The sequence below is a fragment of the Alligator sinensis genome, unplaced genomic scaffold (genome assembly GCF_000455745.1).
Source record: "Alligator sinensis unplaced genomic scaffold, ASM45574v1 scaffold1192_2, whole genome shotgun sequence".
Classification (NCBI taxonomy): Eukaryota; Metazoa; Chordata; order Crocodylia; family Alligatoridae; genus Alligator; species Alligator sinensis.
Genome location: NW_005842312.1, coordinates 922,334 through 936,520, shown reverse-complemented (window position 1 = coordinate 936,520; position 14,187 = coordinate 922,334). Strand labels below are relative to the sequence as shown.

The window sequence follows — 14,187 nt, the reverse complement described above, 5'->3', positions numbered from 1 at the left end:
AGAAAGAAAATCAATGGGTTATGCTGACATGCGAATTAAGGAAGAGTGTTTAAAAAAAACCCAACTCCATCCAGGTTTTTGAATTAGAAAACACATTCATACGTGAATTTGAATTCACATTTGCACTCCATTGTATTGCAGTTGCTGCTCATCAGGATTCACTTTTCACTCCACCCCCAATCTTGCACAAACCTCCTCTCCCCTTTTCTGGCAAGCAGCCACTCCCTAATAGATAGGGCAGAAAGGGAAATAAAATTGTGGGATACTAAACATCTATTTTTAAAATACCTTAAACCCAACAGTGCATAATAATTATTACCAGATGTCTAGAGAGGTCCAAAAAAATTACCCAACAATATACAGTCAACTTTTTAAACAGATAAGAAAAGTTGCAGTTTGTCACATCTCATATTCAAGAGACTCAGGACCAAATTTATTAATTTTCAATTAACTTAGAGGTTTACAATGAAAATGTGATCCAATACCCCCTCCCCACTTCATGAGAAAGTTCAATAATGTTGCATCACTTCCAATCATATGTGATGATCTATAATTTATCAGGAAAGACCTTCAAAGCTTAACTGCTCCTGAGCACTATGAAAAGAGGCCGCTAGCAAAGCAACATCAAACATTTACGTAAATTTTTTCCCCTGGCTCTGTTACGAATTGTAAGGCTGTCAGCACAAGATAGCTCATTTCTTAAAATGCACTGGAAGTCCCCACTCTGTAGTAGCTAGATGAAAAAGTAACTGTCATCTCTGTCCAAAATAAATCTTACTAAGCAGCCTATCAGCAGGTGCATGAGGTAGACCAGGACATTAAAACAAGCTTCTTTTAAACTAGGTCAGAGAAGCAGATTTCTGGGAAGAATAAACTTCACATTTCTGGACTTATAACAATTATACTTTAAGGACATAATCGTCCTCTCACAGTGAGCTTTCACTGCTGTAATCCTATTTCATTGCAGTTCTTTTAGCATTAATCAGGAATGAAAGGAGAATTTTATCCTGAGTTCAGTGAGTATATCTAAGAAAGAAGTTGCACATGTACTACTTAATCAATCCAACAGTTTATTTGCCAAAAGACTTTGGGACTAATGCAAATTTAATGTCAATAGATTCTTTAAATGAATATGCTGGGTTTCATTTTCCCTTGATCATGGCTTTCCTCTTTATGGGTTATTCACAGGGAAAGCAGTCAACCACTTTAATACAACTTGCACACTTTTCTATGAAAGAAATTACTTGCCTTCATCTATTTTTTTCCAATTTAGGGGGAAAAAAGAGAAAAATTCATATCCTATATATTCAGTTACCTTTTAAGTGCTTTCTAAACAAATTTTCCAAAAGTAATTTGCGGCTTGTACAGCCACGAGGGTTTAATTCCGTTTAGTTCTCCCTAAATTGAAACAGTGGATTTTTAGAAACACCGCTTCAATTTAGGGAGAATTAAACCAAGCTAAACCCTCATGGTATGTACACAAGGGTGGGGGCCCAATCCTTACCTGCCTCTTTGGCGGCGGCAAGGGGGCGGGGGCATGCGGGGCGAGCTGCCAGTGGGCTGAGCAGTCCCTGAGCTGTGCAGGGGCCCCCCCAGGTGGTAACCCACCCTTTAACTGGCATCCAGCCCCAGCACCCCATGCACTGTTGCACTTCGTTAAATAGCAAACTAAAACACCTTGGAGGTGTTTTATCTTGCTACGTACCAGAGTCATTTAAAGCAGAATACGCCACCAAACATGCAAACAGCAATGCCATTAAAGTGGTGCAAAAGGGCATTTAAGCCACTTTGAAGGCCAATTTTGTGGAGTGGACAAAGGCCCGTTGTGTCTAAAGACAACCTCATCTCCTCCTACTGCTTATTCAGGCCAGGTATAGACATTACCCTTTCACCAGGATAAGTCTATACCCATAACAAAACAGAGGTTCAGCACACAAAACAGGTCTATACCCATAACAAAACAGAAATTCAACTGGCACACAGACTGGTTTAAAAATGGCAGAACCCGTTCTAAGATCTGCATCCCCCACCAAAGGGCCAGTGTACATTCTGTTTGCTACTCATCTAAATAAACTATGCTGCTTACACAAAACTGCATAACTTTGATTGATTCCACCTTGGGCTTTTTGAGTGTCTGTAGCCTTGGTAGCAATCCTTAATTTATATTAGGAGCTCGTAAATAAGGAAATTCACTATTTTTGATATTAGATTAAATGAGGGCAGAAGGAACCTGGCAACACTACAATGTGTTTCTTTTACATTGGTTTTCCTCAAACATCATTGTTTGCTTCCTGTTTTCTTGAAGCTTCTTTGCTAACATTTATAAAAAAAATCTTAAAACAACAGCAACAACTACTCTCCAAGAGACTCCTAATGATTCTGAAAAATAGCTAATGTATTTGCATTTCCATGGCACCAAAGAGTCTAAGTCATAGACCCCAGTACAATGATAGAAGAAAAAAATAGCATCACAGAAGGAGAATTTAATTCCTTTTAAATACATACTAAAAAATGTTTTGGCTGCCAGAATACTAATACAAGATAGGATAAAATCCTTTCAGTATTTTTAAAGATCTATCAATCAAAGCCCTCAGAGTCCTGGGTTTCACTTGTAGCAGTTAACAATGCACTTAAAAAACAAAACAAAGCAAGCAGTTGCCTGCCTTACCCTATCATGAGTACTAGCAAGATCATCAGCTTTTACTGGAGAAATCTCAGACTCTGAAACGAAGAAAGGACTTCCCTTTAATTATCATTGTATTACATTTAATTTGTAATACTGATAACATACACTCATTTGATTTTTTGAAGGGTGCGGGAAGGAAGAAAGGCAGGATGAATAAAGACATTTTTTGAAAAAGTGACATTTGTGGATTTTTATTTTTTTTTTTTAAACAAGAATTTTCATTAAAAAGTCCATATGAGGAATTTCTTTTCTCTCTTCCTTACTCCCCTTGTTTAGTTGCATAGACAGTATTTTCCTGAAAAATACGTGCCATTTAGCTACCAGCTTTGTTTTGTAATCCTTAGCAGCCCTATCCATCATTCATTGAAGCCAACGGAGCTCTTTCTACTGACTTCATTGTCCAATGGATCAGGTGATAAAAGCAGTTCTGCAGATTCCGAGTTGCAGGAGAAAAGGCCCACAGTTAGTGAGGGCATGAACTATCGGTGTCAGATATGGTAGAGCTAGGCCTTAACTGGACATATTATAAGGATTTGCTATATTGAACAGTATTTTCTATTCTTAAAAGTATTTCACTTTACATTTAAGAGATGAAACAACGCATTACAAATTGTACTTGGGCACTGCTTAGGTATGGGGATGAACAGCTATAGTTGAATATCCTTCCTTAAAAGTTTATAAAAACCCATCTGTACATTTGTGTCTTTTATGTAGAGCACATGCAGGAATGATGATGAGTTCACTGCAGTTCAGTCATACAACATCAAAGCATTTCTGGAGGTCAAAGCTCACAATTTTGTGTATACCACAGCAAAAGAAGCCATGTCAGGCCATCTAATAAAAATGCCTGGATTTAGGTATTTCTCACACCTGTGGGCAATGAAGTGTCATTTATTGAGTTATCAAACAGTTATGTCAGAGCAATGCAAGGAAATCAAACAACAATTAGTTTACAGTTTCCAAAGTAACTATATATAATCTCCCTAAAGAAAATGTTTAAAATGCTGTCCTTTGGTTATTTTAAAGCTTGACAATTACCAGTGAATATTGTTCCGAGGAACATGACTAGTCAGGTAATAAGAATAACAGCAGATGATGTAATGGGGTTTTTACCCATTTTTAATTACTTTAATTCCATGACGATATGCTAGATGGGGCCATCTCATGTCTACTGTGCGTATGCAGTGCCATCTGGTCATTCTTCCATTACAGCCTATCCCATTTCATACAAGATATAGTTTTACTCCCACTGTTTGATCATTTGGACTGGTATTGAGCATAGTCTTTAAGATTTTTTTTAAATTTAGAAACCCAAACCATGTCATTAAAACCTAGAGCTGAATCCTAATGTTTTATGCTTATATAGCCCCTTCTATTTAAGCAGAAATGTTTTTCAGGAGATCTGCCAGAAGCCAAGGAAAACTAGAGCCAGGTCAGCATCTTTGAAATACAGATGTAGAAGCCTGATGTTAAAGACTTTAGCTTTGAAAACTAATCAAGCTTGTACAGTAAGAAGATGGGTTATTCAAAACAAGCTAAAAAGGACAAATGCATTCATCTTCAGAAATGCCTTAAAATTTATAAAATCAACAGCTTCCTTCCAAATAAAGTTAACCTTAAAGTAGTCGATTGTGTGCCGTTTGGTTTTAAACTATACTCAGTTTACAACTCATGATTTTACAGTTCTCTTAAAATACCTTAAAAAAAAGTTACTGTAAAAGTGCAGGTTTTCCCATCTTAGAGTAATGCATACTTATTTATTGAGGTTTTCAATTTTGTAATATTTCTATCTACATCATAAAAATAGTTTGAACCATTTCACAGACTCCTAAATATGTAATATCCTGATTAAGTGCTCCTACTAATGTACAATCAAAATTAACGTTAATATTTTTTCATCCACTCCTTAATGCAGCATAGAAATTTGAATCTTGTTATAAATTAGTCCACTACTATGAATATATTCCTCAGTATTTGCTTTTTCAACTATACTTTCACGCCCAATTTACTACAGTCAGTCATTCACAGTAAGTTTTGGCACCCTACAAATTAGTAGTAATATTTTTCTTTGTTAAATGAAAAAGCAAACTTCATGTCTCTTTTAATATATATCATGATCTATTTCCTTCACTACTGATGCAAAACAGCATTTCGTTTTGCCCATTTATTCCATCCCAGTGAATCTGCCTACCCAATCCTCACATTTTGATTTAATTTAATGGCTGCAAGATAAGCCCTGTCATTTGTAATAATTTGTAAGCCTTCATCTTTAAATACATCCAATCTATCCTGCAGCTCTGTAAAATATCTGCTAAACATTTGCTGGGGCTTTGCTCATGGTGTTCTTCTCAGATAAGAGCTGCTGATACTCAGTATAAAGCAAGACTTATTTCTTATCTCCATTAAATGAGGACATTGTTCAGTTTCCAATTAAAAATTGGGGCAGCAGACATTCTGGTTTAGCTTCAGATAAACAACTGTCTGAGGAATACTGTAAATCTAACAGCTACGTTTCATAATGTTGTGTGAAATTAGGATACCTTTATTTAAATAAAAATTGCAAGTTAGTTAAAGATATTAACAGATTTTGGAAAGGAGGAAAAACGTACTTTTCACCAATTTAATTCTCAAACATCCACTTGTTTTAAATACTGTGGGGGAAGGGGTAGATTCTCAGCTGGTGGCACAGGCACACTGGAATGACAGCTGTGTCTCTTCCCATGATATCCATCACAGAAGAAAACGGATGCAACTGAGTACCAGTGCTGAATACATGCACTTCATACCTAGTTTACAGCATTCACATGTGTACTTATGCCTTGTCCAAAACTGTTGTGCAGTATTATATAACGCTTTTCTATAGAGAAGAGTAAAGTAGGCTATATTTTTCCTGCCTACTTTTTACTACTGGTGTAAAAGCATTTTGAGATCCACGTAAAAAAATTCTGCAGAAGCTTAAGCTAATCATTAAAAGTAAAAACAAACATTTTGACTACTGTAGTATGTATTTTTCAAGTAACCACATTTGTTCCTTTCCCAGATGTGGGCTGTGTACTCAATACACTACAAAAACTTGAATAGCTAAAGAGAGGCAAATACTCAGGACCTTCGGTCTCTCAATATTTATGGTGCGTTAACACCAATTACAAGTCCTATCTTTACAAAAGCAAAAGAAAACAGCCCCCAACTTAAGACTTACTTTATTTCACTGGAGTTTGCAACTTGTTTACACTGGGAAAGTTTTAAATACTCTGGATCTTCCTTTGCGGTAAACTTATAGATTCACTGACTGAAATACAGTTATGACAATTTGCAAAGAAAGATCTGGTTTAACAGACACACACACACACACACACACACCCCCGCCTTTCCTTGTAAAGAACTCAGACAGGACATTTTAAATATAACAGAGAATTTAAGCAGCTCTAGTCAGAGTCCTCAAAGCAAACTGGCAAATTTTCAGAAAGGCTCAGCATCCGCTTCAGATACCAAAGCAAAGCAACAGGATTGTCAAGAGCGAGAACAATAGGACCTCATCTGTGCAGCCCAATGGTGCTCAGCTCTCATGTAAAAATCCTGCTATGGCTACTGAGTACCTAAAACACCTGCTGAGCTCTTCTGAAAAGAAAAAAAAAAAACCCACCACAAACCACTGACCCACTTGCAAGCACTGATCACTTTTGAAAATCTGTCTCAAAAATCCCATGAACCTGAATGCCGTTTCTAATTCAGTACCTATACATAAGTGATTAAGCAAATGGATCTAGATTTGTATTATTGTAGTGGTTCAGTGGAGATAACTACTTCTACTTTTCATATTTCATTGCTTTGTGCAATATATCTTTCAAAAATACACATTAATGTGCTGAATAGATATAAAAGGCCAATATCTGAGATTCCATTTGTCATTTTCAGAAATTATGTTGTTATGGCTTACTTCAAGGATCTGTTGTTATTAGATTTAAACAAAATGCGTATGTAGCCCCAGAAAGCCAGGAAATAGTTGTTTAAAAAAAAAAAAAAAAAAGCATCAGGGGTCCAAATCCATTTTCTTGATCCTTTTAGGAAAGCAGTGCATGCATTACTAATGACAAGGTATCAACATTAATGTAGGTGATTATTTTAATATACTGAACATTCTTCACATATTATGGCTTTGATAGTTGTTTGTTCTTGTTATTTTGGTAAGGATGAAAGGAAATAATTTATCATTACCAGATGTGTGCATTATTTGTTATACAAAATAAATGGATATTTTGGTAAATGTTCTAGGTACTTAAATACCTTAAGCTGTCTGTTGTTTATGCCCAAAAATGGAAAACTACTGCACTTTTTAAAAACCATCCAAGAGGTTGTGGTGAGTTTTTAAATCAAGGTATTTAACATGCATACTTTGCATGTTAATACTTAGTCAAAATCCTCAGTGAAACTGGTTCTTGTCTATGCATATTAATGGATTTCAAAATTTAAATCTCTCATCATTATAACTTTTTTGTTAAATCCCTAAAGGATTATGTATTGTACTTTATCTAATGCCAAATTTTATTTTGCTAAAATTGAAGCTGGTCACGACTTACATGAACAGATGTGTAGGCACAAAAAAAAAAAAAGAAGAAAGAAATCTACTCTAAACCAGGAAAACATTTCTGGTTATTATTTTAGAAGTTCAGGAACCAAAAGTTTTCACTACATATGTAATTAAATGACTGTTTATATGGAATAGAAAAAGCTACTTTACTTGGTGATATAAAACAGTAGTTTAATTATTAAAAATAGCTGATGATATACAAAAAAGGTTCTTCTGAAGAAACCCCATTATCATCTGGTTATTTCCAAGAGACCAGGACCAACAACTTAGTGAGATGATTTTAATGGCATTTTATTGTTAAGCAGAAATTGCTGCTGTCTGTACAATAGCCTGCTACACAAAAGGGAATAATTTAAAACAGCAAAAGCATAAGCAGTTCTTCCGTAGCTGAATATATTTTGTGAAATACTGTACTTTAGATCAACACATCACCTTGAACACTTGATCAGATCACTTTCCTACCACCCTCCCATTTCCTTAGGGAAGAATGGTCATCTTGTAACTTTTCCTCAACAGCTAGAAATTCTGGATGGTTAAATCCTAAGGTTTTGCACTATTCTCCTTTATCACCGCCTAGACAAACCTCCATAGAAACAAAATGCTGTGGAGAAGACTATGAAAAAGAACCCAAACAGTCTAAAATACATATTAATGTGCTGAATAGGTATAGAAGCTGCATTAAGGCTCTTAAGGATGTCATTTTAATTATTACTGTAATCTGCATCTCCCACACTGCATTGCAAAAACCACACTACTATGTAGCTGCTCTCTCAGGGAAAAATATTTTGTTACAGTTTTTGCAGGACATGCACACACGAGTGCATACATACATGTAGACACATGTAGACACACACACACTTGCTATAAACCAATTTACCAAAACTGATCAAGTCTACAGCAACAACAAAGCTTCTTTTGCAAAAATAAATTTTTAGTGGGGTTAGAGAAGGTTCAGAGAGAGAATATACACAGAGGAAAAGATTGCTCCTCTATTAATTTGCTGTCAAGCCTTACAGGAAAAGATCCCTGAAAGCTAGAAGATGCAATAATGATTGTTTAAGAGCTGTTCTAAAAAGAGTGACTAAAACGGTCTAAACCTCTTTAAGCACCCGCAGTGAAAAGATTTAAACAGGCTATTGTTAGACCTCTGGGTACCTTTTTTCTCTTGGCTTTGTTCTGTATTTTCCTCCGCTGCAGTTTCCATGGCTGGCTTCATACCATCCACCAAAAATGCTTTCTCCCCCCTCCCCCCAGCAAACACTTTTTCTTTTTTCTTTCTCTCTTATTCCCTTCTGTCTTATTTACAGCTGCAGTGATTGAGTGGCTCTGTTCTTCACTACAGTAGATTACAGTCCTTTCCAAAATGCAAAAAGTCTTGTCAGCTTCAATTTCGCTCTGCTTACTGGTCCATAAAGATTTGTGCCAGGAAACACTCAGCCATACGTCACCAAGGACCCCAGTTATAAAATAGCCATTTTGTGTCCAATTGTGTCCCAACTTTCTATGTAGCTGGGATGGGAAGAATCAGCTAACCACCCTTTCCCCTTCCGTGCTCTCTCTGCCTTTCTCTCCCTTTCTCTGAAGGCTCCCAATGAATGTTAATCAATTCCCTCAGCGAAGAATGGATTTGTGACATCAGAAGAGGAGATGCATGTGAAAATGGAAGGAGCCCCCTCCTTTCGCATGACTCAGCTATGAAGCTAGACCCCTATACGCTGTCTCTAAGGAGAGTGCATGTCATCGCACAATCACAAGGCTCTTTCTCATGGGATCCTATTATTATGCTTCTCATTTTGATTTATTCCATATGCCCTCTGCTCTTGTAGAGGACATAAACAGAATGTGCCTGTTGCCTTCAGTTTATCTGCTAAGGTTAAGTAAGGTTTGACTTAGACACTGCACAAGCCAAAGGAAAAACAAACGTGTGTGTGTGTGTGTGTGTGTGTGTGTGTGTGTGTGTGTGTATATGCACATAGCTGCATATGTGCATGCATGTGGATAGAGTTCTTTACAGTAGAAGCAAAAGCAAAATTAACAAAACAGCAAATGTAAAACATTTTAAAAAATAGGATAAACAAACACACAGTCTACCATTTCAAGTGTGCACTTACCATTAGGCATTTAAATCCACATTCAGGCATTTGTTTCCAGGACAACTATGGAGTGTGTATGTGAAGTTAAGCATCTGCTTACTGGTAACTGTACAACTAATTCCAATGTTGAGTTTCTGCCCTGCTTTCCTGAATGGTGCCTTGCCAATTAAGATAATGGATGTGTCATTTAACAACTTTTTTAAAATGTTGCTACTAGGCGAACTGGAAGAAGAGGGGTTATCTGGTGGTTGCTCAAGTTGTTCACCCCCTTACTGGGTATGTCCCATGGCATATACCCCATATCCTTTGAAACCAAAGCAGGGTGGTAGAGAAAGGAAAGTTCACAGGTGCAGTACAGTCCTTTTTATTTCAAACTACAGCTCCACAATTGGTCAATTCAGTCTGTCATTTGTGAGTATTCCTAGATAGCTCACTGACACTGAACTCTCACAAAGCAACATCTGCAAGAAATGCTTTCTAACAGCTCTGGTTGGCCAGAAGACTAAGCTGGCTTTTGCAGATGACAACTTGGCTTCAGTATCACACACCTTCATAGCCTCCTACTTTTCTACAGGAATATTCTTACACACGATAGGTAAAACTTGCTTCATATGCCACAACAGAACATCCTAAAAACTTTCTAAACTTCATCCATGCAGGAAAACTTTCCCTCCAGTAAATCTGTGACAGCAAAACCATCTCTGACAAGACTAACTGCTGGCTGCGCGAAGCACATTTCTTTAACCTCACCTTATATATACACATTAAAAGGATTTTTAATGTTGTTTATGAGGCAAAGAAACCCCCATGCTGCACATACAGTTTATCCCTCCCCAACCCAGAACACAGGAAGCTAGTGCACTCGTAGATCCAAAGTGCTGATACCAATACTGTAATATGCAACAGCCTCTCTTTTTATTGATTTAGAAGTACATTTTTTACATATTTCCATGGTCTGCAGTGAGTTTATTCCAAAGACATTAAACAACATTATGCTTCCTAGTTTGTACTCATGTTTTGTTGGATGGGTTCAAGACTTTAGAGCATAATGTTTTATTAACATAAAAGCTGGTGGGTGGTAGCGATCATTCCTCCACTTTCTCCTAGAACAGCCCCTCTCCTCCTCACAAATAATGAAGAAATGTGCAACACCCAAAGAAATCATCAACTACGTTAGAATTTGAAACCAAAGTCTAAAGAAGTCATCAATCTAACTATTTAAAAGCATTAATGCTAGCTGCTAAATCATGTCTAAAGCTTTAAGTGATGCATTAGAGTGTGAAGATCTTTCCCACTCCTCTTTGCTTTCCATGGGTTTTATGTTGCTATCTACCATCTTCAGTCATTTCTTAATCCTCCACCTCCTTCCCATCATTAGCAATTACTGAAAATAGAATAAACTACATGTTGCTTTCTCCAATGCTATTATGTGCATCGGCTACTAGTAAATGTTCAAGTGTGGCCAGCAAAACCCCCAAACCTCTGCCCCTTTTTCAATCCATCAGTTTTGCCAATTCCACAATGTACAGTCCTCTGGGGAGACATGAGGCTGCATACAAAATGCTAGGTATCCCTAATGCTACAGCAAAGAGCACTTATCTAGAGAGCCGCAAACTGCTGTTAGAGCATGGGATCTATTCCTTTCTCCCTCAAAACTGTTTTATAAAGCCTAATAAAAATGACACACAGATTGAAAGCTAGAGAACACAAGTTTCACAGGTTGGGTTGATTCAGATGCTCAGTAATGGAGCAATCAGTTATGCTCCTCAAGGTTAGAGTGACATTTCATTTACAATTCAAAGTCAAATTAAAAAGTGAGAGATCTGGGTGTGATAGGAAAGCACTTTATTGCTGAGGGGCAGCCCTAAGCCTACTGCAGATGCTGTGAAGCAAAGCAGTGGAGTTAAATACATGAGCGTACTGCAGCACAGACCCAGCTGAACCTGCAGTGAGTGCAAAATGGCCTCACTTTAAAAATTAGGTTAGGGTATTTTGTTAATATTGACAATTATTCTTCTTGGTCTAAGTGAAAAACGACAATTATATAAGTTCAAAATGATATTAAAAATCTAATTCTGTTTCCATTCCTTATGAACACTGACCATCTCAATTCAGGTTGCTGACAATTTATTTTAAACCACTAAAGGATAAGGAGATCCATGAAAACTCATTATAACCTTTGCAAATTAATACAATGGCTTCAGAAGGCTACAGCAAAGGTGGTGCTTACACATTTCACATGGAAAATCTGAGACTAACACCAGATTTGGGAGGCTAAATTCACAGCCTACCCCAAATACATGGTAACAAATACTCATGTAGTTGATTGTAAAAGACAGCAGCACATCATATTACTTCTTTAAAAAGACATGAACTATACCTAAAGAATGATCATGTATTCACTCAACATAGTGTTTTATTTGGGGTTTCACTTGACGTTAGGAATCATCCACAAAAAATACCACACTAAAATTTCACCCGAACCATATTAATGTTTTTAGCACAATGCACTGAAGTACCCTCGTGCCCCAGTCAGCCGCATCAGCATCTACACATGCATTGCTGCAGCTTAAAAAAACTCCGCAGAAGGATAGTACTGGTATTTACTAGCAGTACTATCCTACTGTAGGAGTTTATTAGTTACTCCAGCCTAATAGCCCTGCACTTGTATACTCAAGGGGCACATCCAGACAAGTGCAGTTGTGTGGTGTTCTCTGCGCTGCAAGGGCACACTGCCTGAGCATGCACTGCACCAGGGTTTTTCTCTGTGGTTTTTTTTGTTTGTTTGTTTGTTTTACTCCTGGATATCTGGGATCAAAAAAAAAGCTACAGGGGAAAATAATGGAGCAACACATGCTTGACCAGCGCATGCTGCTGAAAAGCAGAGCCACGCTCCGCTGGCAGCCAGGCTCCATGGGGCAGAACTGCCATGGCTGCAGCCCCAGGAGGCCCCCAAGACCCCAGGCAAGGCTGCTGTGGCCAGCACAGTGCTGGCCCTAGACTCCCCTACCCCGCCTGGGGTAACTTGCCATGCATGGGCATCCCCTGGCTACTTGTGCCCAAGGAACCGAATGTCCTGGGTATGTCCATACGTGCATGGATATTTACTGCAGAACTTAATTAGTCCACTCTGCAGTAAACATCTCACGTAGACTCGTCCAGATTACGCTTTATTGGGAGCAGTTAAATGCATTACAATGAAACAATGCAAGAGATTTTGAGGTAAAAGTCTGTTAACGTAAGTTTAAAAGATTCATTTTGAAATTAAAAATGAACAACAAACCAACTGATCTATGGCAAAATAATCTAAAGCAAATATCAACAGAAAGGAGAAACCTGGAAAGTAGTTATTCTGAAAACTTGTGTGTAAACAGCAAAACCAAACCAGACCAAAGATGCTGGGCTATCTTTATCAACATGGAAGTAGAATTCCTTTCTATATAGCTCCAAACTCAAGATATGATGTTCCATACTTAGCACCTGATTACCAGAAATAATGTTGATAGATCTCAGGAGTTCATGGGATAGCTTCAAAAATAGTACAACTTGAGGAAATTATATTTTAAGGCAGGATTAAAAGATGTACAACGGGGCTCAGGGGAAAACTAGAGGAAACAGGTTACAAACCTCCCAATGTCAAAGTAGTAAAAATACCAAGAAAGGTGCATATTTCATCCTCTTATTACGGTAAAAAGCCAAATCTGGCTGAATAAACAAAATGCCATTGAACAGTCTGCTAAAGGAAGTAGTGGAATCCCCTTCCTTTTAAACGAGCACAGACAAAATGCTGTAACACAGTAAGATGTTCCATAGTGAACTGCAAGCAAAAGGTGGTAGTAACTTTAAAATGAACAGTGAAAGTACCCCCAATTTGATTATTTAACAAGTATAACCCCACAACAAACTAGTAAAAACAAAAGCTGTTACTTCCCCACAATTATACATTCCCTGGAAGTTCACTAGAGCAGAGGTGCTCAACTTTTTGACCCCATGGGCCAGAAAAGCAGCATGGGGCCAGATCAAGCCCTGTATACCACGATAAGGTCCTGGGGCACAGACACCCTCCCCCATCCTGGTCCTGTGTGCTGGTGGAGGGGGTGGGGATTGGACACTCAGTTCAGCATGTAGGGCTTGGGGCCCCCCATGGATCTGGAAATTTGGCAATTTGGGAATGGTATCACTGCTCCCCACCAAATTTCCAGACCTGTGGGGAGCTCTGCAGATCAGATGACACTGAGACGTGGGCCAAGGGTTGAGCACGCCTGCACTAGAATAATCAGAGCCTCTAAGAATGACATCTAAACTGTGCAAAAGAACTGCCAAGCCTAGAAAACCACCTCTCCACCAGATATAGATTTTGAGTGATATTTAGGATGGTATTCCTTTCATTCTTTTTAGGTCTCTTCTTCAACTCTGTTTAGGGTATGTACACATATTATATTTAGATTGTCCTAACCAAGCTGCAAGGGGTCTTAATACCCCAGTGTGCAAGTGTTTGCAGGACTTAGGTTATCCCAAAAATGGCCCACAAGATCTAAAAGTTAGTTCTCATCAGGCAAGAACAAATTTTAAAAATCAGTATGGGTTAAACTGACCTAAAGTGGATTAATTTCACTTAAAAAATGTTTGCATGCATTCCCAGTGCAGCCCTGGGGCTGAGAAAGCCCAGCCATTCTCTACAGCCCTGGGGCTCTGCTATTTTTACTGCAGCACCCTCCCCTACAGCCCTCCTACCCCGACTAAACTATTTTTATTCCCCTGACTAGCTCTTCCCCAGATCGGGCAGCCCCAACCAACACTGGGCCCATCAGTTCCCCCCC

General features: G+C 38.2%; 1 protein-coding gene across 6 annotated transcripts in view; it reads right to left on the bottom strand.

The window, feature by feature from the left end:
• Positions 1-14,187, bottom strand: part of GPM6B (glycoprotein M6B) — a 66,093-nt gene that overhangs the window by 37,438 nt on the left and 14,468 nt on the right. Inside the window, exon 1 of one of the 6 annotated variants that reach the window (XM_025209854.1) lies at positions 8,430-8,891. The exons of 1 other annotated variant lie outside the window; for it this stretch is intronic. In XM_025209854.1, coding sequence (XP_025065639.1) covers positions 8,430-8,490 — 61 coding nt within the window. In that variant the 5' untranslated portion in view covers positions 8,491-8,891. Of the gene's footprint in view, positions 1-8,429; positions 8,892-14,187 lie in introns of those variants that run through there. 4 more of the 6 variants (XM_025209853.1, XM_025209851.1, XM_006028414.3 and 1 more) reach the window with 4 other exon arrangements.